The sequence below is a fragment of the Camelus bactrianus genome, chromosome 6 (genome assembly GCF_048773025.1).
Source record: "Camelus bactrianus isolate YW-2024 breed Bactrian camel chromosome 6, ASM4877302v1, whole genome shotgun sequence".
Taxonomy (NCBI): domain Eukaryota; kingdom Metazoa; phylum Chordata; class Mammalia; order Artiodactyla; family Camelidae; genus Camelus; species Camelus bactrianus.
This window is the reverse complement of record NC_133544.1, coordinates 67,684,858-67,711,760: the sequence shown is the minus strand read 5'-3', so window position 1 is coordinate 67,711,760 and position 26,903 is coordinate 67,684,858. Positions and strand designations below refer to the sequence as shown.

Here is a 26,903-nt window from a genome sequence, read left to right as displayed (position 1 = left end):
TTTTTTTCCTTCAAAAGTAACTTGTTAATACCAAGGCAGCCTTGTTCTGAGCTAAGCCACTTACAAATATTTTAGACAGAAAAGAATATATAATTTTTAGATTATGATTTAGATTATATTACAACCAGATGTGGCCAGTAGGCTGGAAATAAAAGCCAAGGTTGTTACTGATAATAGTAATATTTGCCATGTATTGAACGTTGTGCTAGGCACAGCGTTAAACATTTTGCATACAGAGCACTTACAGCAACCCTGCGAAGTCAGTATTATACTTTCCATTCAGTGAAAGAAAAAACACATCAGGGCAGTTAAGTAATTTGTTCAAGATAATGCGTTTAAGTAATTGACAGACCTGGGATGCCAACATCTGATGCCAAAGTTCATGGTTTTTCTGCTTCTTCGCACTCCCTTGAGGTCTTTTCTGTGTCAAAGTCAGTCTCTCTTTAACACCTGCTTACTCCCTACATACATTGATTTGATCCTCACAAAAAATAGCATGAAGTAAGTGTTCTTATTATTTTTACAGAGAGAAATAGAGGTTTATAGTTATGAATTAACTTGTAAATGGAGTGCCTACTCTATTCTAAGAACTATGTTATTGAATACATGATCTCATTTAATCCTCACAATAATCCCAGTAAGACCTTCCTTACTTTATAGAGGAGAACACGGGCTAGAAATTGGATGCATCCGGCCCTTAGATTAATGTGTCCTTTTACCATATTATGCCATCTTTCAAGAAGATTAAAAATCAAGAGGATGCTGATACACAATTAGGATAAAACCAGAATTCTGTAGTCCTGGCAAATATCAGATACCAAGAGAATTGTGGGAACTGAAGGGGTAAGCAACAGAATAGGTTGAAGGCACCAATGACAGTGGAAGATTTTTAATAACTGAAAAGGCAGATTGTTACCTTCCAGGAGCTTTTATGTGATTTCTGGGTGAGAATGCCACTTTTTTCTGTGCAAGTCTCCAGATATAATGAGTCTAAAGTTAGTAGTAGAGATAATTGATGGTCTCTTGCTAGAGTCTGAATTGAGTCTTTGATGAAACTCAGAAGGACATGTTATATAATTGTATTTGCTGCAATTGCCAAAATAGGATCAGGGAATTATTGAACAGTCCTTAAGTCTGGATTAAAGAGATGTAGTTGGAGTTAGGTCTGTATCATCTGTATATCGTGGAGATACTGCATCATCTTGAGCAAATCATTGACTCTCATATTCTCAGAGTCCTCATCTGAAAAATGTAAACAATAGATTTAGAATTTGCTATGTAGTCCGATAATACCCAAAATATTGCTGTTAAAAACTGTGGCAAGCCAGTAATATCCCTGGGGCATCTGGCAGACACAAATATAAAGATACTCTGAAAGCGTATGTGTTCCAACCATACTGCAAAAAAATTCCTACAGGTAAGACCCTGGTAAAAGTGAATTCAAATTCCCAAATTACAAAGCACATTAAAGCAAGATTCAGTTGAAATAACAAAGAATAGAATCAGATACCTTCTTCTGCCAGAAAACCCCAGATAATCAAATAATTGATATACTGTCAAATCATTATATTTAGAATTATTATAAGTATAAAAGAAGAAATAGAATCTGTGAACAAGGAATAAGACACTAAAAGTGGAAAGGTTTGGTGAAAAATGGAAATAAAAATAATTCAAATTAAAAACTCAGTGGACAAATTAAATAGTAGGTTAGACACAGCTAAAGAGGAAATTAGTGAATCGGGATTTATAACAGGAAATTAACAAATAATAGCAAAGAGAAATAGAGATGGAGAATGTATAAGGCAATTAAAAGATATGGAGGCTAGGATGAGAAAGTCCATTAGGAATTTCAGAAGAGATTTAGAAAGAATGAAGAAGTGACAATTTAGAATAAATGATGGTTAATAATTTTCTACAGTTGAAGCATGAGTCTTTTAGATTCAGAAAGTATAGCAAATTGTGAACAGAACAACAAAGACAGAGTGAAGATGTTAAAATCTGCTGGAGAAAAAAGATTACTCAAAGAAGAACAAATTGACTGTAGACTTCTCAAGTGTAATAAAAGAGTGTAGAATGAGACTAATACATAGAAAAGTAGAAATATCAATTTAGAAAGAATTCTATCACCAGCTAAACTTTCATGAAATAAAGAGATTTCAGATAGATTCATACTAACAGGCTTACTAACAGAAGGTCTTAAAGGACATAATCCAGGGAAAAGGAAATTAAGCTTATAAGAAAGGAATGATACGAAGTTTCATGCCTTTTATTTATGAAAGAATAGTCTCTAACTTGGAGCCATTTGACTATCATTTTGGATAAAATACTATTTACCAGTTTCCTAGGCTCTTGCAAATTAAACAAGAGGGATTGCTAAAGATAGACCCAGGGAAATACCAACATGAGCAGACCTTTGAAGCGTAAGAGGAAGTAGAAAAATTATATGCTATAGCAGATACACCTTACCTCAGTGTACATGCATGTATAAATGTTTGAAAAGTTATGCATGTGTGGTGATTTAAAATAGGATCAAAAAGTTCTGGTTTTTTGCATTAGTGCTTCAGAGTATTTTATAGCCTAGTAAGGTAATTGATGTTTCTACTACTCTGAATAAGAAATGGCTAAGCTTTGTTTTGGAAATCAGAAATATTTATTTTGTTTAGGAATATTTTTCACCAAAGTTTTAAAATAAGAGTTTTGACATCTTGAAGGGGAAATGCCAGTTACATAGAAAATTGGTTTATGTTGAATACCTTGTAAACTAAGTAACAAAGCCTTTTTTTGATTGTTAAGTCTCTGTCTTAGTTTCTTGAAATCATTTGATCCTGATAAGAGTTCGTGTTAATTTCTCAGATACATTTATCTGTGAAGCTGCCCATCATATCATTTTGTTTCAGAGTTGGTATTTGTCAGATATTTTTATTTTTAACTCCATGAAGAGCCTTAGATGAGGGAATATCCAGTGTTCTAATGGTGATAATTATGTATGTTAGACACCTTTGACATCTTCTTACTTGAAAGTATAAGGCTCTCATTCACCAAAGCCACATTTGCTATATACATTTGCAGTAGGTAGCACTGACCGATATTATAGGTAAATTTGTAAAGGATTCCCAAAAGTACAAATACAGATTTCCAAAATGTTTTCAGAAAGTTGTAAGTTAGGCTTTTTCAGGGGAGTGGTATATTATAATGAGGTGGTAATAACTAATCAAATATTCTATGCCTTTTTATTCTTCATAGCCAGTATCTTGAAAATTACCTCTGGATGAATTATTCTCCAGAAGTGTCCAGCAAGGCCTATTTAATGTCAATCTGCTGTATGGTGAATGAGAAGTTCAGAGAAAATGTCCCAGCTTGGGAGGTAACAGATTTAAATTACTTCACAGCTTTCCTACTGTGCCCGCTTAAGCCATTACAAAGTTGCAAACTTTTTATCGATAATAAATAATGTTTCTAGAGCAGACTTTATCCAATAATAAAATAAATGTTGAGAAAAAGAATGGATGTATGAAAATAGTATTAGATTTCTTTCAGTTTCAATACTTCCTTTAAACTAATTTATTGTGAATTTAAAAATTATGAATGTGGAGTTGTTTTTCTGCTTTGTGCTTGAAACAAAGAATGGCATGGATTATAAAGACTTTTACATCAGATAAAGTAAAATTTGTGTTAAGTTGCACAAATAGTAATGCTCGAATGAATGCCTTGTTTCACAGCAAGGTGTGTGTATTTATAGTTTTAGATGAATAAAGTTGTGTTTCCAATGTCAAGAGAGATGCTTTTATTGTAATTTCAGTTCTCTCTTTGCCTCTGATGTGGGATCTGTTTTCCCTTTTTGAAATTTCTAGTGGACTGACATTTTCTCTTTGTGTTGGTATAATAGAGCCTTGGTCAGCTAATAGAGGACCAAAATCTAGGTTTTTCTCTGGCCACCGTGAAATGGTCAGCTCATCAAAAGAGTTTTTTCCCCTCCAGTCATGAAGGAAAGGCATGGATGCTTCTCATCTCTTTTGAGGGGACAGTCTCCAAAATGAAAAGGTTTTACATTCTTTAAGATAAAACCATTGACACTTCACTCAAATATTCATTATGTGACTACCATCTTATGGCAGTTTAGAGCCCAAAGGAAACTAAAGGCCTTGTGTCTTATTGAGCCATCTTAGGGATTTCCTGAAGTTCCTTCAAACTACTATAGGAAGAGAAAGTGAAGCCAGAGAATGACCTGATCAGCTTGCACGTTATAAAGACCACTTTGGTGATTACAGCTTGAAATAGAGAAATGACAATACAGATTAAGAAAAGAGGTTACACACAGATTTGGAAAGTAGAATTGCTTGGATTTGATGATTGAAGTAACTTAGGGAAGGGCATTATTTTCAGTAACCTTCCAGGCTTGGGCCACCAAATGTAAAAGGTGAGAGTGCCATTTATCGAGATAGATAGAAAGAGGGTTGAGGAATACTTTGGAGGGTACAAAATTGTTGAATTGAGTTTTAGACTTACCGAGTTTAAATTGCTTTTGAATGTCTAGAAGAAATTGTCTAGTGGACAAAGGAATCTAAGGACCTAGAGCTAAGGAGAGAAGTATGGAGTGAAGATGTATATTTGGAATCATTAGCTTTTGGCAGTTGAAATATGGAAGGGGGAGAAGAATGGGGCTGGAACCCTAGAAACACTGCCTGTAAAGTGACAGAGGAAGTGGTGCTTTCAACACATTGAAAAGGAGTTGACGGTTGGTAAGAGTCCATTGGACTTGATCGCCGTACAGCTTCAGGGCAGCGCTGTGGGCAGAAGCCTGTTTCACAGAAGTGAGTGAAAACAGCTACTGTAGACCACACATTTGGAGCGCTTGTCTATGAAGGATGAGAGAGGTAACAGAAAGGAACTATGTGGGGAGGTGGATCAAAGAGAGGCTTGAATATATTTACATTATTTATCTTTTTTATTTTTACATTATTTACATGTTACGGGTAAGGAGATAATATAAAGGAAATCTCAAGGCTGTCCTTGAGATTAATTAGAGTGGGAAAAGTATAGTTTTTGCTAAAGATGTTTTTTCTTTTATTTAAATTAGAAGAATTTGAATACTTCAGATCTTTAATAAGAAAACAAAACCTGAACTAATTACCAGCATAATCCTTAAAGAAAAAATAAAGGAATTAAAGCCATTATTTTATTTGCTGAAGGTTTCTGCAACTCTCACATAGTCCTGCCAGAAACCTATATTTGACCTGCTATATTTTGCTGTTAATTATAAGTAAGCAAATAATCTTTTTGTAATGTAGTAGGTTTTGTTAACAGACTCCTAGAAAGTCTGCCAGTGTTGTTTAAAGGCGAAAAAGCGGTGAGCAAGTCATTTCAAAATGCATTTTTATTCTTTCTCATTCCAGACTTTTAAGAAGAAGCCAGACCACTTCCCATTCTTTTTCAAGTGTATATTGAAAGCGGCATTAGCTGAAACCGATGGTGAATTTTCACTCCATGAACAGACAGTCCTACTGCTTTTTCTTGATCATTGCTTCAATAGTTTGGTAATTTTACTTTATCTTTTGGGGAAATGTTCAAGTTTTCTTGTTCTTTTGAGTTGAATATAGATGAGGTTACCCCTATAGCCAGCTCTTCATCCATACTCATGAGGAATGAGGATAATGCTAATGGCCTGATTTCAGCCCCTTCAGAGTGAAATCATTTTATAAGATCTGTTTGCTTTTTAATAGATTTAGACTTAATCTCTTCTTTTTTCTATCTAGCCTCTAAGTAAAATGATAATATGAACTGAAATTCTCCAAATGTAGAGTGGCGAAGAGTGTTAATATGCACGTTGAGTAATGAGATCTGTGTTGTAGTCTATACACAAAAACATAGTTTCATTACTTTTCAGTCGTACTTCATGCCTAAGCTAGTAGGTCAGCTGGAGAGTTATGTTGTTGTTGTTTTGTTTGTTTATATGTCTCTGAATTTGAACAGAGTGTTATGTTTTGAGTTGACTGATGAGGGGTGGTTATATGATCTTTGAAAATCTCTTGGGTTGTGTATGACAAGTTTTTCATTCTTCATAAGATTTCTAAAAAATAAATATTTATAATAATATTTCATTTCTGCTTCTCTACTGTGATTAAATGAAGGCATATACCTGCTTATTTAAAGATAGATGCTTCTGAATTTATAGTGCATTTAGACCCGTGCAAAAGAATGCATGGGATTCTTTTCTTACACTGAGGACTGAGTGCTGGTAGATGGATGTTTGTTATCTGTTTCCATGTGCTACCTGACAAAAATCCTGCAAAGGCATTAAAAAAAAAAAATTCACAATATGTCAGTATTACTTTTAAATTTTTTTGCTTTTTTTTTCATTTTTTAAACACTTATTAAACTAAACAGATGTGAATGGATGTGATTCCTTATCAGAAATTGAACAAAAATAAGATTTAATTAGTCTTAGTAGTTTGGTGTAAATTTAATTAACCTGAAAGCTAGCTTATTATTGAAATACTTTATTTTTTTCCAGCTTACTGTCAATTCTTATTATCTGAGGTAGTTATGCTCTATAAAGTGGCTGTGAACACTAAATTAGCTAAAACTGAACCATTGCTCATAGGGAAAACGCAGGGTTAGGTTCCTGTAAGTCTCTGGTCACATTTTCATCATCCGATTAATCCATAGCCTTGTTTTATGTGTAGTTCTATTTAAAGTTGCCTTATGTAATAATGTATACTGTTGATTCATTAACATTGAACTCATGGCCAACAGTGCTGTAACTTATGTCTGAACAAGCCTTATCTAACACACGTATTTTCTATGTAAGGCATATCATAACCTTCCTGCACCTAGGAACACTGGACAACACTTCAGCCCTGTGCTTGGGGCCATTTTAAGTAGCAAAATCACCAAGAGAAAACACAAAAGTGTGAAAAAGTAGCACTAAATAGACCATATCAAGGATGCTTGTGTACAATACTAGAGCCGAAGCAAGAAGGCAGAGCATCACCTTGTTCAGGCTCAGTGGGAAATGTGTGTGTTGAGCAACTCACATTTGCCTCTGCCCTCTACTGTCTGAATGGCCGTGAAAGCATCGGGAGTATTGCATTTGGGTTACAAGTGCATCTTTGCAAGTTGAAGAAGGGATTGGTACCTACGAATATGAAATCTTCAAGTAATGAGGCTTGGCTGTGTCTTTTTTAAAAAGTATTGAGCTTTTTAATAATAAAATATCACTAGTTTGAAAGTATTGATGGTGTGTTTTCCTCCCAGCACTTAAAAAGGCAGTATGCTCCTTATGTAAAGACTTTGGTTAAAATGCTTGTGTGTTTATAAACTTGTTCTCTTCGTGCTTTAAACAGGAAGTAGACTTGATACGAAGTCAGGTACAGCAGCTCATCTCCCTCCCAATGTGGATGGGCTTACAGCCTGTAAGTATTTAATTTCAGAAGTTTATGTGTATTTGTAAATGGAACATGTGGTTTTAGACTGTGTAGCTTTAGTATGAATGTAAAATGGTAGCTAAAAATCCCCTTTCCTGCTTACAAAATTTACCTAATTTACTGTGCATTAACCTAATCATAGGTGTAGTTTTTTTTTAAGTTTTAAAGTTTTTATGTGTAGACTAATATATGTTTCACCTAATTTCATTATTATAAGGTGTAATAAGGTAATATCTATTGCTCATGAGAAAAGGAGTTAATTTAGCAAAATATGGTTATTTGTATGTATGTCTTTGGATGAGACTAAATAGACTTGACTTCTTTATTTCCCTTGATTGGGATGTACATTCAGCTATAGAAGATCTGAATCATGTTTAATATTAACAACTTCATTTTTTTTTTCATCTAATTCTCATTATATAATATGCACCAGTAGCAATGACAAATTAACAGATCTTAGAGAGTAAAGTTAAAACTCTCAAATTTCAGTATAATCTTATTCAGAATTGCATTTTATGCACGTGGGTGGTTTTGCAGACACCCAGATGTGCAAGCTCATTCATAGGTACCAATGATGGGGGTGAAAACAGGCATATATAAATAATTAATACTGAGTTCAAAACTGATGAGTGCCATAAGGAAGAATGTGGTAGTGTGGACATTTCCTTGTTTAGCTGTGATAGCTGTTTTATGTTCATTGTTTCAGACTCATTTTTCGAATTTTAATGACTATGCTCATAAATGTTAATGCTTATTTTTTCAAACTAAAGTTTTTAATTTTAGAAATAAGAAAGAAAATGTATTATGGAGCTTAAAATCTTAACAGTAGATTCTTTTGTCTTATTGTTTTCTATTAACATGTCAGAATTGAATAGTTTTTAAAAATATAGTTACTAGTTACTTAGTTTTCAGGTTTTGTCATGTTGCTTTCCAGTTTTATCCCGTTATTCTATACTGTATCCCTACATTAGAAGGCTGGCTAATAGTTGATCTAATCTTTATCCTTGTAATTACTGGTGATTTAATTTCATATCACTCTTTCAGGCACGACTGGAATTAGAATTAAAAAAGACACCTAAACTAAGAAAATTCTGGAACTTGATTAAAAAGAATGATGAAAAGATGGATCCAGAAGCAAGAGAACAGTATGTTGCCAAAGCTTTGTTTCATGTTGGTTTATTATGCTGGGTTGTGGTGTTGACTGATGTATTGTTTCCTTTACGTAGTGCTGAACCAAATAAATGGTTAAGGAGTGCTTTTACTTAGACTGTCATATATTTCACAAAAGTCTAAAGAGGAAGCCAGAATATGACCATGTTTTCCTTCTATCCCTTATCTCTGCTCTGGTGATAAGTGTATCACTGGTCTTCTCCCTGCCTGCTGTCCATTATGGTCTGTCTGTTGTGGATGGTTCTCAGTTTTCTCCACAGTTTTCAGGCTATCAGTCAAACTTTTCTTTTTTTTTTTTTTCTTACACCCTCACTCTTAACAATGACTTTTATACACTCTATTTTATATACTTCACTCATTCAACAAATATTGGTTATTTATTATCCTGCTGGGTACTACTGTATAGGGAATATAGCAGAGAACAAAATGGAAAGTAATTCCTGCTGTTGTGGAGCTTACATTCTAGTTGGGGAAGGAAGCAATAAACAGATGAATTATGTAGCATATTAAATGGTAGTCCATACCAAGGAGAAAAACAAACCAAGTATAAGGAATAAAGAAGTAGGGGAGGGTTATGGGTTGTTTGAATAGTAATTATTATCAATTGGATAAAAGTCTGATAGCAAGTATTTATTTCATCAAACAGAATGCTATTTGTAGGACACAGGGACAGAATCAGCATGCTCTAAGAGTTTCTCTCTCTCTTTGAGGCTAACTGGTCTGCCTGTGCTCTTGCCTTATGTACTCCATGACTGTTCTAGTGGTGATCCTTTTTCTCTCTCCATTTTAAAGTGCTCTCTTCCTCTCACTGTTTTTTTCCCTCTGCTTACATACATATGCTTAGGACTCGCTTCCCTGGGGCCTATGATAACTTCTTTCGACTCTTGTCTTATTTTTTCATCCACTTAGGAGAGTAGTCTGTACATCTGTAGCTAGTAACTGAAGCCATGAGTAGGAGTGAGATTATTTAGTGAGGTATGTAAACCATGAAAAGAGGCTTGAGGACAAAAAGAAGTGAAGCTTAGAGTTATGCTGGTGGTAAATGAGAGGAACTGAAAAAAGCTGGATGTCAGAGAAATGAGTTTGGGAGGAAGGAAGTGAAAGCTATAAGAACAGGATATTAGGACAGGAGTAGGAATATCCCTCCTTTAATTTCGAACTCCAGTCTCCTCTTTTTCATGATATCTTTCCAACGAACAGCCTCTTGATTGGATTAACTATGTGATATCTTTGCATCATTTGACTACTTTTTAAAAATTTAAGCACTCTCTTCCCATTACCTCAGTGTGATTTAATTCCAAATCAGTAGACTGTTCATTTCTTAAACATTCCTTCCCTAACTACTCTTTCCCTCCACTCTACATGTTTGAAGGTTAACCTTCTGAGCTCTCTTCCAGACCAACTGCTTTAGGCCACCGTGCTTTCTTCTCTGAACTCCTAAAACACACTGTATTTTTTATGGAAACACCAGCTCTTTTCATAGTAATTAGTCTACGTATAGTTGTTGAGAATATAGGATCTACAGTCAGGCTTATCTAGGTTTCACACTCTCATGCTGTGTAACTTTGGCCAAGTTACCTCACCTCTTTGAGCCTCATTGTGAAATCCAGACAGTAGTACCTGTTTCAAAGGACTGTTGTCGGTGTTCAGTGAGATGGTTTGCATGAAGTCTTTCACACAGCTCAGATCCTGGCACAGTAAGTGCTGAATTAATGTCAGCCAGTTTTATTAATTAATGCTGGTTTGTGCTACTAATTACATTATATAACTTCTCATTTCCGGTGTGTTTTAGTCATTCCTATCTTTTGTATTTGCAACAGGACTGGCAGAATCCTTTGTAGCTCTGTCCAACAGATTGTTTTTTGATTAATTGTTACAGAGTGCATCTTAAATTAGTAATGAGTGAAAAATTGTTTTTTAAACTAACATTTAATCTTTAGACATTGAATACTCTATTGTATTTAGTAATTTAAACATCTTAAAGGATGAAATTGCTCATCTCACTCTAACTACATATTTAGAAGTTAGATTTTTGTTGTTAAGGGCAGACTGTAAATGAAATTTGAAGACTCCTTTCTAGTCCTGACCTTTAAATCCCAAGTGAAAACTTTTACAGTGGGAAGAAAGAGGTGATTCCCTAGCTGGTGTATTAGGCCAGCAGAGAGGCTCTTCTTTTCTTCATGTGGTGCCATGCTTATACAGAGAAGAAGTTGTGTGTTCAAATTATGGTCCTGATTTCAGAGAGAAATGGAATATTTTGAACAGTGTGAGAAAGGTGATTTGACATTTAATTTTTACTTTTGAAATAATTATTTCTCAAAAATAATTTCGTCCCTGTTATTTTAGAGCCTATCAAGAAAGAAGATTTCTTTCACAGCTCATCCAGAAGTTTATCTCTGTGCTGAAGTCAGTCCCGCTTTCTGGTAACTGTCTTCCTTCTCTCAGCTTATTTGTGAAGTTACCACTTAGATGCCCATACAGTATTTACTCATCTCTGGTCTAAGAACTGCTCTTAGAGTGGTTTTGAATTATATTGAGAAAGTGTACGTCCTTCCCTTTTCAAGTATGTTACCAGTCTGAATATTGTGACTGCCTTACAAATTCACCTAATTTGAGGGCACCAGCATTGTTATTGAAATGTCCATTTATGTAGCAAAATTTTTTGAGCTTACTTGTAAGACACAGGTTCTGAACAAGGTTCTAGGACATGGTGAACAAGACAGTCACAGACCCTATCAATATGGCATTTACAATATGGTACTGAGTAGTGTTTTTAAGCAATATCAAATACTGTTGTTTGGAGGGAAAGAGGAGAATTATTTTGACATACGAGCTACAAGATGAAATGAGAAGGATTTCCCTCCACCGTGGCCCCTATTTGGTAAAACAAATATAAGTAAATGCCATGTAGGATATAAACCTTAAAATATACCATGATTGTACTACGTATAGATATACATACGTGTGTGCGTTTGTATTATAGACCCACGTACCAAGAGGAGCTAATTACATTTTGCTCAGTTTAAAAATTCTGGGCAAAATTATTTTCCTTTGACAGAAGTAAGAACAAAAGATAGCACCAGAGGCCTTGTTTAAGTGGATTTAACTTGAAAGTCACTCCTTTAAATTCTTTAGTTTTTACAGCTGTGTGACCTAGACTGTATCTCAGAAAACCTGAACTTCAGTTCTAACCAGCTATTACTTTGTTCTACACTTTTATCAAGTCATTTTCCTCTGATCCTCAGTTTCTCACCTGGAAATTGAAGAGCTAGTGTAGATGTTCTCTAAGGTCTTTCTTTCCCAATTATGAAATTCTAGAGTTATGTTATCTTAGGCTTTAGATTATGAGCATGTGTTATTTCCATATAGTAGTCACAGAAGTATTCACATTTCTTTCTTCACATAAAGCCTTCTATATTCCTGTGTACTACAAATATATAAGTGGATATACTTAAGCCTTTGTAGGGTGCCTTCTGCAGGTCTAGCACTGGGTTATTCCCTGCTGGGGGTTAGACTAAGCAGCAGTAGGGACCTGAAATTATCTCCTTTTCAGTTGAAACACTCTTGGCAGGATGCTTTCAGCTGATAAAATGGTAGAACATTTCCTGGCATTAGAAAAAAAAGATTTGTACTCTGAAAGTGTAACATGTTTCAAGGTTGTAATTATTTTAAAAACAAAAATAAATGTTTTTAAAATAGTACATTAATGCTCATAAATAACATAAAGTAAGATAGTGATTTTAAAAATATTTTATTGCTGTGTGTGATTGACATTTTAATGTCAAATTTAATACATATATAGTGAAAAAAAATCACAAAAATTGCCCCTTCAGTTTGTTGTGTATCTTCCCCACCTGTTTTCTCTGCAGTCTAAAGATATGTACATATCTTTGTATGTATACATATATGCATATAAAAGAAGTCCTCAATGTTTAGTGTGTGTAGAAAATAAGAAAAATATGTCGAGAACTGAGATAAAACTGCCTTTCTGGTTTTTAAATCTTCAAATTTTTTCAAAATTAATCATTCAGTACAGATTTTTAAAAATTAACACTTCAAAAATATTTTTGCAGCTCTTACTTTTAAAATGTGTCTCTGATCCAAGCTAGTTTTCTCATTTTCTCATATTTGTAGAGCTAAATTTAAGGATAATACCTGCCCTTCTTGAAATGTAAGTGAAGTCTATTCTCTGAGTCACAGTTAGTCCAATCCTGATGAATGAGACAAATAACCTTGTTTAAATAACTAAATAGTTGCCAGCTTTAAGATAGAGTACCATGGAGTGACCTAAGTAAGAAAATTCTAATATGTTTTCTCTGTTATATTTAGAACCTGTCACTATGGACAAAGTTCATTACTGTGAAAGATTCATTGAACTTATGATTGATCTAGAGGTAAGAAGTGTGCAATGACTTTTCTGTTACATGATCATGCAGGAGGCTAAGATTAAGCATATGACTATATATGATGAAATGTTTCTTTATCACCTCAAACCGGCCTTTCTTTATACCTATTTCAAGGTGTCTTATAGAGAAGGTCAAGTGTTTAACCCTTGAAGTTTTCAGAAGATGCCTGTCCAATGGCTGCTGTTTGTATAGAAACCATTATTTAATATGGTTATTAAACATGAGTCCAGCAATGGCAGTTTACCTTCTGTCACATTTGACTACCCCTCACAGAGTTTTACATAGAGGCTGAAGTCGTAGGTTTATGGCCATCTCATTAGTGATCTCACTTTTCTAAATGTGCCTGTTATTGTTGATGAAGAAAGATATTGCTAGCTGCTTGCTGTTGCCAATCTTTAAAATTAAGATTCTTAAAGAAGATTCCATATTATTAGGTGCAACATCTTGATGCAAAGTTCAGATGCAGAGTTAGTGTAATTTAGATTGAATTCCTTTCCTTTCCTCTCCCACTTTAATGCAGGAAATTGAAAGAAAATCCTTTCTGTCCATCCTTATCAGGAGAGGTAGGGTTGTTTCTTGACATGAGGATTAGAGTATTGGACCAGCAGTCATTCATGAGTCTTCATTCAAATTCCAGCTCTGCCAGTGACTAATTTATAACCTCTGAGGATCTCAATAATCTCTTTGAAATGAGAATATTTGGCTGGATTCATGGTTTCTAAACTGTGATTATGTCATAGAGGAATGTGGAAAAAGGAAACCAAGAAAGGAATCTCCACTTTGCAGTTTCTATTCCCTTTTCTCTGATTTTAAACCTACACACAATACATATTGGAATATCATATAGGATTTTGTTTGAAAACCACTGGCCAGGATGTCTGAGACTTTTTCAGTACTGAATTTTATTTAGAAACATTACCACTGAGTTTATTTACAACATGGACTAGACCCCTACTTTATAAACAGTATCTTTTGGGGGGCTGAGGGCACTTTGTGTGTGATTAACACTTCTGAGCTAAGTATCAGTAGACTTCACCCCTAGCTGGGAGAACATGCAGACTTAATGTCATGGTATTTATTTTCTTCAGGCCCTCCTCCCCACAAGGCGCTGGTTTAATACCATCCTGGATGACTCCCACCTTTTGGTTCACTGTTACCTTTCCAATCTTGTTCATAGGGAAGAGGATGGCCATCTTTTTTCCCAGGTGAGTATTGATGTATCTGAACATACTTATGGTTTTCATTTCTAAATTGGTCTTTTCTTGGCCATGCAACTGGGAATACTGGGATATGGCACAAAGTAAATTTTGCTAAATATTGAATTGAATGATATAAATTCCCAATTAGTCATTTTAAAGTAAAATCCAGTCTTAATGTACAAAATGAATTCATTCTTGTGCAGGTAGCCTCTATTTTATATTATAACCTTTGTTAATCATATGTGTCTTTATTACTGGACTAAATTATGTGCTACATAGTCCCAGTTATTTGTGTATTTTGATTTTATGTCAGTAACCACTGTGAACATAATAGATGATGAGCATTAATTTGAGTGAGCTGTGCCCTGATATCATGGCTGAGTTTCCATAAGATGATGGTGACAGGGATGACAGGCAGATGATAGCACGGAAGTGCACATGCACTTAGTCTGCTGCCTTGAGTGAGAAGGCAGATGTATTTTGTTTACTGCCTTGGGTAGGAAGACAGAGTTTCAGGGTTATCCATTACCTGTAATGTCATCCGGAAGAAAAGTCTAATAACATACTTCTAATACTTGCCTTTTAATGCGATCATAGTTGGAGATACAGTTTTTAATGTGTGTTTGCATATTCTCTTAAGAATTCTTTTATCTTGTATCTGTGAGCATGAACATTCCCTTTTTTCCCATTCTCTTATTAAATTTCTTATTAAGTTTCCAGTGATTTATCAATATATTAAAATCCTAATATCTGATCTGCCATAGGTTAGAGTTAAGAATAGTAAAAATTTGGGGTGAATGCAGCCCTAAGTTCTGTTGATGCTGCCACCACAGGGGGAAAGCATGCCTTCATTAGCAGGAACCAAGCCAGAGGAAGGGCTCAATGGCCATGGAGACCGAAGAGAGGAATGAATAACTTAGTTTTTCCAGCCTTGCTGTTTTCTCCTAATAGATGCATATAGAAGAGTATCTCTAACTGTGAATTGCAAAACCCTTATTCAGAAAATTCTAAGTGGTAAAAGTAAAAGACCTCAGGAGTTCCCTCTAGTGGTGTAGTTCTATAAATTTGCAGTAATTAGATTTTTTTTTCCCATTAAAGTGCTTGACTTCCTTTGATTAGATCTTTAATGTCTCTTTAGTATGGGGATTGCAGTTTAAGTTCTTCCCTGTAGTAGTAGATGATGTATATGAAATAGACTCAACAATTTATTCACAAGTCATATACTTTATTTGCACATAAGTGAAACATGTTTGCATAAGTTCTGAAATGTTTGCTGTGGTGTTTACATTCCAATGCTTTTTAGTATCTCTGAGAAAGTATATGAACTTGTTTATTACTTTTAATGGCATTTTTCTTGCTTTCTTGCTCTTATGTTCACACAGTTTATTAATTTAAATGTATCCTTTCAGCTTTTGGACATGCTTAAGTTCTATACTGGTTTTGAGATTAACGACCAGACTGGAAATGCTCTGACGGAGAATGAGATGACTACGATTCACTATGATAGAATTACTTCTCTACAGGTAATTGGAGTGCATTATAACCTTTGCTTCTGCTCCGTGAAGTTGGATCATCAACAGTTTAAGTTTTGTATAGTACAAATAGGAAAAGGTACTAATTTAATAGTGTTTTCGTCTTGAATTTTTAAAATATTGCCAATTCTGATGAATTCATGAAAAAGAAGATTCACTTTTGTAGTCATAAATTTTGAGAATCAGTATACTGATATTTGACACTCAGAAATATGACTTACTGGGCCAATTTGGTGCATGTAAATTTTTTTTTTATGAAAGAGGATTTCAACTTGACAAATTATGTGTAAATATTTTGTATGTTTGAAAGATATACACATGTAATGGGACTGAAATTTACCAGGACAGCTCAGATATGTCCCCAAATTACTTGTTTCTATTAGCGATCTCATCTTGTTCTTGAACTCCACTTCTCTGGTGGCAAAAGGAAACTTTTATTTCTCAGTATAAACTAATTCAGTTCTTTACATTTTAAAGAGTTTTGCAGGGGCATGAAGACTGAGACAAACTAAAGTGCAAATTGTCTTTCGTAATCAGTTCCACTGTCTCTCAAGGAGTCTCTGCTCTCCCTCTTCTTCCCCAAAATGGCCTCTGGGTGCATGAAGACACTGAGATAGCCTCATTGGGAGAGGAGTAATCTGCACACTGTCCCAGCTGGACGTCTTTTTATGCTATTCTCAGAACATTAGTGTTTTTGTCCTTCTGCCTCTGCCCTTGTAACCGTGGCTGGTGTGGCATGTGGCTGTTCTCTTGGCACCAGCAAGGCACAATGATTGCTTGCTCGGAGCGTGGCTGTTGACCTCGTTCATGGTGGTGCTAGAGTTCTCCTGAGAGCTACTCTCCTTCATTTTCTAGCTTTGGCTGCCCCATTTTCAGGCTGGGGTTGCAGGATCATTTTGCGGTTGCCTGTAGTCATCTCATGGCAGGCTCATCCGTAACCTTGGCAGCCTTCTGTGTCATTCACTACGGTGCACATGAGAACTTCTAGGTCTTCTCTGTGCCACGTGGGCATTAAGGAAGACTAGGGATGTTATCACGCACATACTTAATCAAGTCGGCATAATGCTGCTATTTCTGTTTTCTTGCAGCTTACCCCATGTTGGTTGGAGGTGTTACACTGTGAGGTTCTTCTTTCCAAAGTTTCCAAGTGAAGCAGGGCATAAGCACTCTGTCCTGTTGGCCTCTCCCTCAAGATATCTCTTCAGTAGGAATTACCCTTGGGAATTTCTTTTAGTTTTGTTAGACCAGTTCTTGATAATAAAATGTTCTGTTAATTTTGTTTTTCTCCCCTCCTGTCAGTGAAGCTGACCTTCTTGGTTATTTTCATATATATTCAAAATACAGTTTTAGAAATCAAAATCTGAACATTGACTCCCGTTTAAGATCTAGAACATACACTCCTGCCAGAACAATTTTGTTTTTTTCCCATTATATCTAATGCCTTTGGCTAAATAAGGCAGAGGTCACATATGAGAAGTATATAAGAGAAGTGCAGTAATTTTTTTAAAAAATACTTTTCCACTATACAGGATATGTTGTAGTTTATTATATTAATATGTGGGCATTAATTTTTTTTTTTTTGGCTGTTCTTTTTCAGAGAGCTGCTTTTGCACATTTCCCTGAACTGTATGATTTTGCCCTCTCAAATGTGGCAGAAGTAGATACTCGGGAATCCTTGGTCAAGTTTTTTGGACCTCTTAGGTAAGGCAATATGAAAGGACAACCAAACTTTAATTTCCTCTTTTGCTTTTAGTTAGTTTTGCACTACTTTAGGTAATGTTACTTGCTGCATTACTGTATGTTAACGACTAGAACTAGTGCTTCTCTGTAGCTTTTGGTATCTTTGAGTTTGAGTCACTTAAATATAATTATATATCTTCTGTCTTTTTTTTGATAAAATTTTATATTTTTCACAACTTACATAGTTTTCCTAGGTCTTACATTTTTTTAAGGTAGGACAGAAAGCTTGTATCAGTTGTAAACAACAGAAAGCAATAAATGTTCATCATGTGATATTAGAGGTAAGACATAAGAAAGTGTTGGCATGTTTAAAATTTATTAAATTGTTAATATTCTCTGCCACTTAGCTATCTGCTAATATACTTTTTTTGAAAGTGGCAGTAATAGCATACATTTATTTACTATGTCATAGGTACTCTGTTAGTATATAAATAATTTAATCCTGATTTATGTGAGAGGAGTAGGTACCATTGTACATATAATGTAGCTGAGGCCAGAAGAGTTGAGTACTTTACCTGGGTCACACAGCTAATAAGTGGCAGAGATAGGATTTGAACCTATCTGTCTGATTTCTGAGCCTTTTTTTTTAAGGTATAATTAACATAAAATATTAGTTTCAGATGTACAACATAATGATTTAATCTTTGTGTTTATTGCAAAATTGATCACCACAAGCCTAGGTAGCATTCATCTCCATACATACAGAATTTTTTTGTCCTGTGGTGAGAACTTTTAAGATCCACACTGTTAGCAACTTCCAAGTATGCAATACAGTATTGCTAATTATAATCGTTCAGTACATTACGTCCCCATGACTTACTTATTTAATAACTGGAATTTTCTTCCTTTTGCTCTCCTTCACCGTTTTGCCCACCCCCCACCTTGGGCAGCCACCAGTCTAATCTCTTTTTCGATGAGCTTGGTTTTGAGGTGGGGGGGTTGTTTTTATCTTTTGTTTCTTTTTTTTTTTTTCCTTTAATTTCCACATATAAATGAGATCATATAGTATTTGTCTTTCTTTTTCTGACTTATTTCACTTAGCATAATGGCCTCAGGGTCCATTCATGTTGTTCCAAATGGCAAAATTTTATTCATTTTTATTCTGAGCCCTAACTTTTAACTATTGTGCTCTCTTATCTCTCCGTTGTCCTTTACTCTTTATGTTTAGTTAATTGATTATTTAAATTGAAACAAATTAAGGTTATTTTGGTTATTCATTTTTATATGAGGATATAATAATAACTCTCTTAATAATACATAGGTCTACTTCCTTTTAAATAACAGCATAGAGTTCTATTAAATTAGTATTTAATTTATTTCAAAAATCATTTAAAATCCATTGTATGTTAGCATACATATTGTTAATGAAAAATTTATTCTCAAAGTGAAAAAATTAGTGAGAAGAACAGCACTGTTTTACATTTTTGCCAATGTTTTTAATATCTGGCTTATTTAGAGACAGTTAGATTTGCAGAGCTGCTTCTGGATTCAGTTTGTTGTGAGATGTTATTTTGCCTGAAGTAAATGAAGAAAATCCAGCTTTACACAGAGGGAAGTGCATTTTAATAGCTTTTTCAAGTATTTAGGAATATTCTTCTTTGATACATATTAAAACTTGACAAGTGGTAATTTCTTAAAAATTAGTTTCATTGTGGTTCTGAAACCATGTTAAGGAAATCTGTGCAATTAAAGTGAACTGATTTTTTAAAATGAAGAGATATGCCTTGCTCATGGATGAAAGGACTCAGTTAAGGCATGAGTTCTGCCCAAATTGATCAGTAGATACAATTTAATTCTAGTCAGAACCTCAGCAGGATGTTTTATAGACTATGACAAGCTTATTCTAAAACTAGTATGGAAAGGCAAAGGAATTAGAATAGCCAAAACCACTTTGAAAAAGAACAGAGTTAGATTTCCCCTACCTAATTTCTAGACTTTCTATAAAGTTACAGTAATCAAGGCATTATGGTATTGAAAACAGGGTAGACATACAGTCACTGGAACAGAGTTGAGTTCAGAAACAGACCACACATATATGGTTAGTTGGCTTCTGACTAAGGTTCCGAGGCAACGCAAAGGGATAATTTCAACAGCGGTGCCAGAACAATTGGACATCCATATGCAAAGTATGAACTACACCCGTCCCTCACAGCATATGCACAGATTAACTCAAAATAAATTATAGACCTAAATATCAAATCTAAAACTTACAGGAAATACAGGAGAAAATCTTTATGATTATGCTTTGTGCAAAGATTTCTGTAGGCACAAATTCATAAAAGAAAAAAGTAGATAAATTGGGCTTCCTCAAAATTTAAAACTTTCATTTAAAAGACATTGTTAAGAGAATGAAAAGGCAAGCCCCAAACTGGGAGAAAATACTGGCTTAATACATATCCAATGATGGACTGGTGTCCAGAAATCTAGAACTCAGTGATAAAAAAAAAACAACTTTAAAAAAAACAAAAGGCTAAAGATTTGAGCAGATAACTTCACCAAAGAAGATACATAGACTTCAATAAGATTGTAGAAAGATGACTAGCATCATTACACATCATCAGTCATTAAGGAAAAGCAAATTTGAATCATAATGAGAAACCATTATGTACTTAAGAATTATTTATAAAAACAAGTGTATCGACTCGACAAGAATGTGGAACAACTGGAATTCTCATACATTGCTGATGAGAATTCAAAATGGTAATGCCAATTTGGAAAAAATTGATAGTTTCTTGCGCTGTTAAACGTGCACTTACTGTATGATCTAGTATTCTCACAGTCATACCCAACAGAAGTGAAAACTTGTGTTCACAGAAAAATCTGTACAGAAATATATGTCATGGCTTTATTTATAGTTGTCAAAAATTGGAATATACAAATATCCTTCAACTGGTAAGTAAATAAACACATTATGATATATCTGTATAATGGAATATTACCCAGCAATAAACAGGAACCAGCTCAGTTACACACAACAGTGTGGTGAATCTCAAATGCATTATGCTGAGTGAAAGCAACCAGTGACAAAAGGCTACATAATGCATGATTCCATTTATTTGGGCTTCTAGTCAAGCAGAATTATAGAGACTGAAAACAGATTAGTGGCTCCCAGGGACTGGGGTAGAGAGTTTGAGGGAACCTGGGGACTGATGAAACTGTATTTAAGTAGTGGAAGGCTGTCACACTCACAATGGCAAATGCAAGTTTTTCAAAACTCCAGTTTTTCATTCAGAAATTCACATTTTATCTTTGTAACAAATACTGTCAGTTATTTTTCCTTAACGTTACAGGTTTATTTTGTTCAGATTTTTTGCTGTTATTCAAGTGTGAATAACCATAGTTTGTCAGTCATCCCTTCAAGTAAAAATTGTGTGCAAAATGTGTACTTCCCATTCTGTCACAGCATTTTTATAAAACAGTTACCCAAGTCCAAATTTAATAACATTAATAATTGCTGTTTTTATCGAGGACATTTTTATACAAAACTGGCATTTTTATTTTTAATTATTTTTTTTATAACTATGTGTGGTAGTGAGGATGCTATGACCTCTTGTAGTATGGGTTGGTGTCACTGTCTTGATCCATGTCACCAGTTTTACCCACCATTGCTTTTGCACTGTCCCTATATATGTAAAGACAGTGAAAAAAGACTAGATAATGTCTTGCTGTTAGTATGAAGAAGTATTGTCCTTGCAGACTCCCTGAAAGGATCTCAAGGACACATGAGAAGTTTGCAGAAGACACTTTGAGAATTCTGTATTAGGAACTTAATTTTCATTGCTGTTTTCATATATTTTCTGCTCATACCATAGGATTATATTTTCTAAGTAAAACTTTAAGCAATCTGTAAAGTTACTTTTTAAAAATGAAGTAAAATACGTTGTAAGAATAAAATACTCTGACCTGAATGTTCTTTATTCTGCAGTTCAAATACACTCCACGAGGTGGCATCGTACCTCTGCTTGTTACCCACTCTTCCTAAAGGTGAAGACACAACTTTTGATAAAGAATTTCTTTTAGAATTACTGGTAAATATTAATGTTCTTTGAAATTTGCATATGGTTTTCCTGACTTTCTGAATCATTCTTAAAGATGTAGATTGGTACAGATTTTTTTCTGGGCTTTAGAGTTAGTAATTCCTACCTGTTTTGGCATTATATCGTCCTTTGAGTTTGTCAGATTTCTTTTCCATCTCTTAGATTTCTTTTTTCAAGTCTCTTGCCTCATAAAACTGCTTTATGGCATGTATTCATTCCACGCAAACATTTATGAGCAACATCTGTGTCAGGTACTGGATTCAGGCTCTGTGGGTACAAAGATGGCCGACACCATTCTTGCCTTTAAGAGATAAGTTATACCTACACATACACACAGAGATAATACAGATTTACTTACATCTATCTATATATTTATTTTTAAGTTATTATTGAAATATAGTATCTTGACCATTAAGCTATACCTTTCTCACTAGAGAACTCAGGAATGTTTAGAAATAAAGTTATCACTGACTTTGTGGTTTGAGAATGCTATGAGATTTCTCAACCATTTTAGGAAGTGAGTATTAGTTTGATCGTTAACTCTCAAACTAATATGGTTTTTGTGAAGTTTTATTTTTTTTTTAACTGCAGTTTTAGGTTCATAGAAAAATTGAGGGGAAGGGATATCCCATATTCTGTAAAGTAACTCTTAAGTGGATGAGTATGTAACCATACCCCTGTATAAATATTTAGGTTGTTTGCAAGGTTCATTATTACATATAATGATGCAGTCCTTGTACACGCCTCTTTGTGCCCATATGTGGACATTTAGGAGAGGTACTTAGAAGTGAAGTTATCTGATTGAAGCATGTGCTTATTTAAAAGATAAAAGTTGCAGCCAAACCATCCTCCAGAAGCTGTACGTTCCCATCAACAGTGTACTAGCGCATGTCTCCTTAAGTTCTTATCAGCATTGGATGTTACAGGTTGTCCCAGTTTTGCCAGTCTCATGGGTAAAAAAAAAAAGCTTACTTTAATTTTTTGTTTCCTGAGGGTTTATAGGTTTGAGACATTTTTTTTATACCTGTACAAACATACACTATGTGGATGTGTATATACATTTTTTTACACATGTGGAACAATAATGGGCACATGGTTTTGTGACATATTTCAAGCTAATATTTCTAATGTAGGGTATAAAATACAGTTCCTTACTATAGAGGGGAAGATGATATGCTTGTTTTGGGATCGTTACAGGAAACTATTTGCAGCAGGTGTTTTAAGCCTAGTGACAGGTGTTTAAGTGCCATTTGGAGAGAAATCCATGGGAAAGGTTTTAAATAAACTCAAGTATGGAAAATACTTTTTATTGATATATTTACTTACATGAAATGTATATCTTCAGTCACTATCTTTGCCTTCCTTCTTATAAATCACTTCATGGTCTCTGGCTGCAAATGCTTTCTAAAAATTCCTTGTCCTGTTTTCTGACAACGTAAAATCTTCTCTGGTAAGTCAGGTTTTGGGGATTAATAATAAATCCTTACTATAGAAGGAAATGAGGATTTTTTCCAAGGATCTTTCTAATGGAAAACAGGTTTGAGTATAAAATTGATCCTGTCTATGCTTTTTAGGGTCTTGTAGCTAAGACTTCATCCTCAAAATGTAAATAGTTATGCCAAAAGAAAACAATTTAAAAAATTTATAGCACTATAGCATTATCTTTCATTTCCTCCTCATCTTACAGGATTTTCTCAGGCTTTGGATTCTTCTAATAGCCAACCAAATTATGATAAAAAAGTTGAAATATGTGTATTATTTAGATGATATCACACTATCTTCTTTCCTAAAACAATACTATCTACTGATAAGAATGTGACACATTTTCCAGATACATCATTATTTTAGCATCTCTTAATTAGGTAAAAGCTTATTTCTGTATTTGAGGTAGATCACTATAATATTAACAATGGAGGAGTACATAGAGATCATCAAATCCAACTCTCTCATTTTACAAAAAAAACTGAGGCCAAGTTACTAATAAACTTACCCAGGTTGTTTAGCTGGTTAGTGCAAGAATGAAAACTGTAACCTAGGACTTAGGGCTCCCAGTTTTTTCTTCCGTTGCTGGATGCTTTGTGCTGTGGTTTCTAAGGTGTTGGCATGTGGCGGGCACTTTGACACTATTTTACAATATTGCATTTCATTTTGATAAGATTCCCAAGAAGGGAGTGGCAGTTTAATCTGTTTTACTGAAAAGGAAACTAAGATTAGGGAGGTTGAAGTAACTTGCCCAGCTTTCACGTAGCTCATAAGTAGAGGTACTGGGAGTTGAACTCAGATCTGTCTGATTCCAAAGCCCATCATGATTATTACCTCTTTCTTCTTTGATTTATGGAAAAAATGGAAAAAGGAAAAAAATATATCTTGTCAAGTACCACAGTAACTGAAAGACATGAAATTTCTCGTTCCATACTTTATGATGAATTTCTCCATAAATTATTTTTGATTAAAAAAATATGGTTCTAACTTTCTTTCTAAACCTGTTCCTTTTAGGTGTCTCGTCATGAACGTCGAATTTCTCAGATTCAGCAGTTGAACCAAATGCCTTTATATCCAACTGAGAAAATTATATGGGATGAAAATATTGTCCCAACCGAGTACTATTCTGGAGAAGGTATGGTAAAGAAGTACAGTATTCAGGAATCTTAAAAACAAAACAAAACAAAACCACAAATGAACTTATTTACAAAACAGAAACAGACTCACAGACATAGAAAACATATAGTTTCCAGTGGAGAAAGAGGGCAGGAAGGGATAAATTGAGAGTTTGAAATTTGTAGATACTAACTCCTGTATATAAAGTAGATAAACAAGTTCCTTCTGTATAGCACAAGGAACTATATTCAATATCTTGTAGTAACCTATAATGAAAAAGAATATTAAAGCAAGTCTGCGTATATGTGTGACTGAAACAGTATGCTGTACACCAGAAATTGACACATTGTAAACTGACTATGCTTCAATTTAAAACAAAAAAGAAGTACAGTATTCAGATGTAACATGAAACTGAGTTTAGAGTTCATCACATGTGACTGAACATACTCCTATCTAATATATATTTTAGGGTAATTTTCTAGTACCCTCAAGTTCAACTTTAGAAGCTAGAAACTATTCAGTATTTTGAATATTTAACATTAAGGATTTTTATTAAATTTAATTATGCCCTAATGTGTATGTGTGTGTGTCTGTATCATCCTGTATAAAATATGACCATAAAGCAATAAAATTGTTCTAAGGAGACCTAATAATACAGGAGGTGTAGCTTTTATTATGTCATTGTAATAGGTTCTGTTTGGTAGTGTTTTATTTTTCAAAGCCTTTTTCAGAGGCTCTTCTGAACTCCTTACAGAGCCAGTTAATGACCACCAAAATAAAGATGTTGACATTAGTTGGTATAAAACCTTAGTTTTGATCTGAAATGGTATTCCTTTTTTTTTTTTTTTTAACAACCAGAGATGCCTGTTTTATTTCTCTTTAGGTGATTGCATTTCAGGCTGGTGACATCAAGTAACATCAAGAAATGGTGTGTTGAGGGGAGGGTATAGCTCAGTGGTAGAGCACATGCTTAACATGCAGGAGGTCATGGGTTCAATCCCCAAAGCCCCCAACAAATAAATAATAATTAATTAATTAATTAACCTAATTACCTCCCCCACAAAAAGCAAAAAAAAAAAAAGAAAAGAAAACGAAATGGTGTGTTCACCTACCTATTTCAACAGATTTGTTTCTAAATGCTTTTTCTTATCCTATAATGATGAGAATTTGTCACAATTGAGTATATTCCAGAGTGCATTCTGACACATTTTGAAGGCATATTTCCAAAAATATTTCTGGAAGGTTTTTGGAAACAGTACCATTATTAGAAGAAATATAGCTGTTTTAAAGACATCACCAGTATAAGTATTGGTATATTTATTTAAAAGAAAAACTGTTACTTCAGAGTCATTATCTGGAGCCATAATTCCTGTAAACCCACAGTACTGAAATCGTACTGATTTCAGAATAGTCAGTCTTCATGTTTTTATGTTCTGATGGTGGTTAATGCATTGTTTTCTCACTTTGCTAATTTGTTCATACTATAAGCATTATAGCCATATTTGTATGAATCTAATCCTTTGACTAATCAGTCCCTAAAAGGCAAATACCACTTACGATTATTTTGTCTTTTTAATTAAAAGTTTGTGTCCTTAAAAATGAAAACAGTCCTATATCTGAGCTTTGGGTAATATTCTGTGATGCTGATCTGAGTTTGAAACATATTTTGTTTAATATAAAAAAAAGTTGCTTTTCTTTCACTCCTATGATTAATGAAGTTAAGTGAAAAGAATTACTTTTCAAGATTTGTCTTTGTACCTTTCATAGAATGAAAGTATTTTGGAACAATATCAGTTGCCAGATGGCTTGGCTGTAATACAGCTGTTTTCAGGGACGTGGTTAAGGCTTGCCATTGTTCTTCATTGACCATGGATGAAGTTGTGCTTGTGGGGCCCAGTGCTCGATGCTATGAAACAGGCAGAGATCAAAGCTAATTCTGCACAATGATGCAAGCTGCTTCCAGCTCCCATTGCTGTTTAACACTTAGATTTGTTAATCCAGTGAGGGTTACAAAATAGAGATATTTTGCTTTTTTTTTTTTTTTTAAATGGAAGTATGCTATAAAAGGAGATGTTTTCCCTCATCTTCTGGCTTGACAGAAATTGAATTAGATTATAAGTCAGAGTTTACTGATATAAATGATGTGAAATTTTTGTACACTGATGTTTCTTGACTTTAGGTGCATTATTTCCTTGGTAACTATGGATAGAGATGGTGAAAATAATATGTTGTGCTAGTAAAATGTATTTAGGTGTTCCTCTTTTTAACATTTTTGCTATTGCTCCTGAGTGCTTGGGTACTTAGTATGCAAGGGAAATAGTGTTAGATGAGGATAATGGAAAGAATATTGATCATTAATATTGTCAGAGAAGGGAAGTAACTCGAGGAATAACATACAGTCAAGGTTTTATCCTTAAAGTCTAGCGAAAGGGCAAAGCTTCACAGCCACAGTAGTGATCACTGAAGATAGAATTGTGTAATGTGATATTCCAAATCAGTTTTCATGGTAAAGTTGGTCATGGGCTATATTTCTGGTAGCATTATTTACTTTGAGATTTGCCAAATATAAATTAGGTGGTAAAGGAAGAACTTTTTAAACTACTTGAGACTGTGTGTGTTTTAAGTATCTTTAAATACTTTTTAGAAGTAATGTTTGCATATGAATCATCGATATGCAGATTACATATACTAATGGAATTCATCCTTTATTTCCAATCTTAATAGATGGCATTTGTTAACTTGGTTTCAGTTTCTGTGTGGAATTAAAAATAAGACCTTATCAAATATGCTGTACTTT

At 34.3% G+C, this 26,903-nt stretch overlaps 1 protein-coding gene across 1 annotated transcript in view; it reads left to right on the top strand.

Moving 5' to 3' along the window:
* Positions 1 to 26,903, top strand: part of AQR (aquarius intron-binding spliceosomal factor) — an 85,535-nt gene that overhangs the window by 9,018 nt on the left and 49,614 nt on the right. The window contains exons 5-15 of the mRNA XM_010965105.3: positions 3,244 to 3,364; positions 5,394 to 5,534; positions 7,344 to 7,412; positions 8,469 to 8,569; positions 10,941 to 11,017; positions 12,924 to 12,988; positions 14,089 to 14,205; positions 15,609 to 15,722; positions 17,329 to 17,432; positions 21,397 to 21,499; positions 24,005 to 24,125. Coding sequence (XP_010963407.1) covers positions 3,244 to 3,364; positions 5,394 to 5,534; positions 7,344 to 7,412; positions 8,469 to 8,569; positions 10,941 to 11,017; positions 12,924 to 12,988; positions 14,089 to 14,205; positions 15,609 to 15,722; positions 17,329 to 17,432; positions 21,397 to 21,499; positions 24,005 to 24,125 — 1,133 coding nt within the window. The remainder of the gene's footprint in view (positions 1 to 3,243; positions 3,365 to 5,393; positions 5,535 to 7,343; positions 7,413 to 8,468; positions 8,570 to 10,940; positions 11,018 to 12,923; positions 12,989 to 14,088; positions 14,206 to 15,608; positions 15,723 to 17,328; positions 17,433 to 21,396; positions 21,500 to 24,004; positions 24,126 to 26,903) is intronic.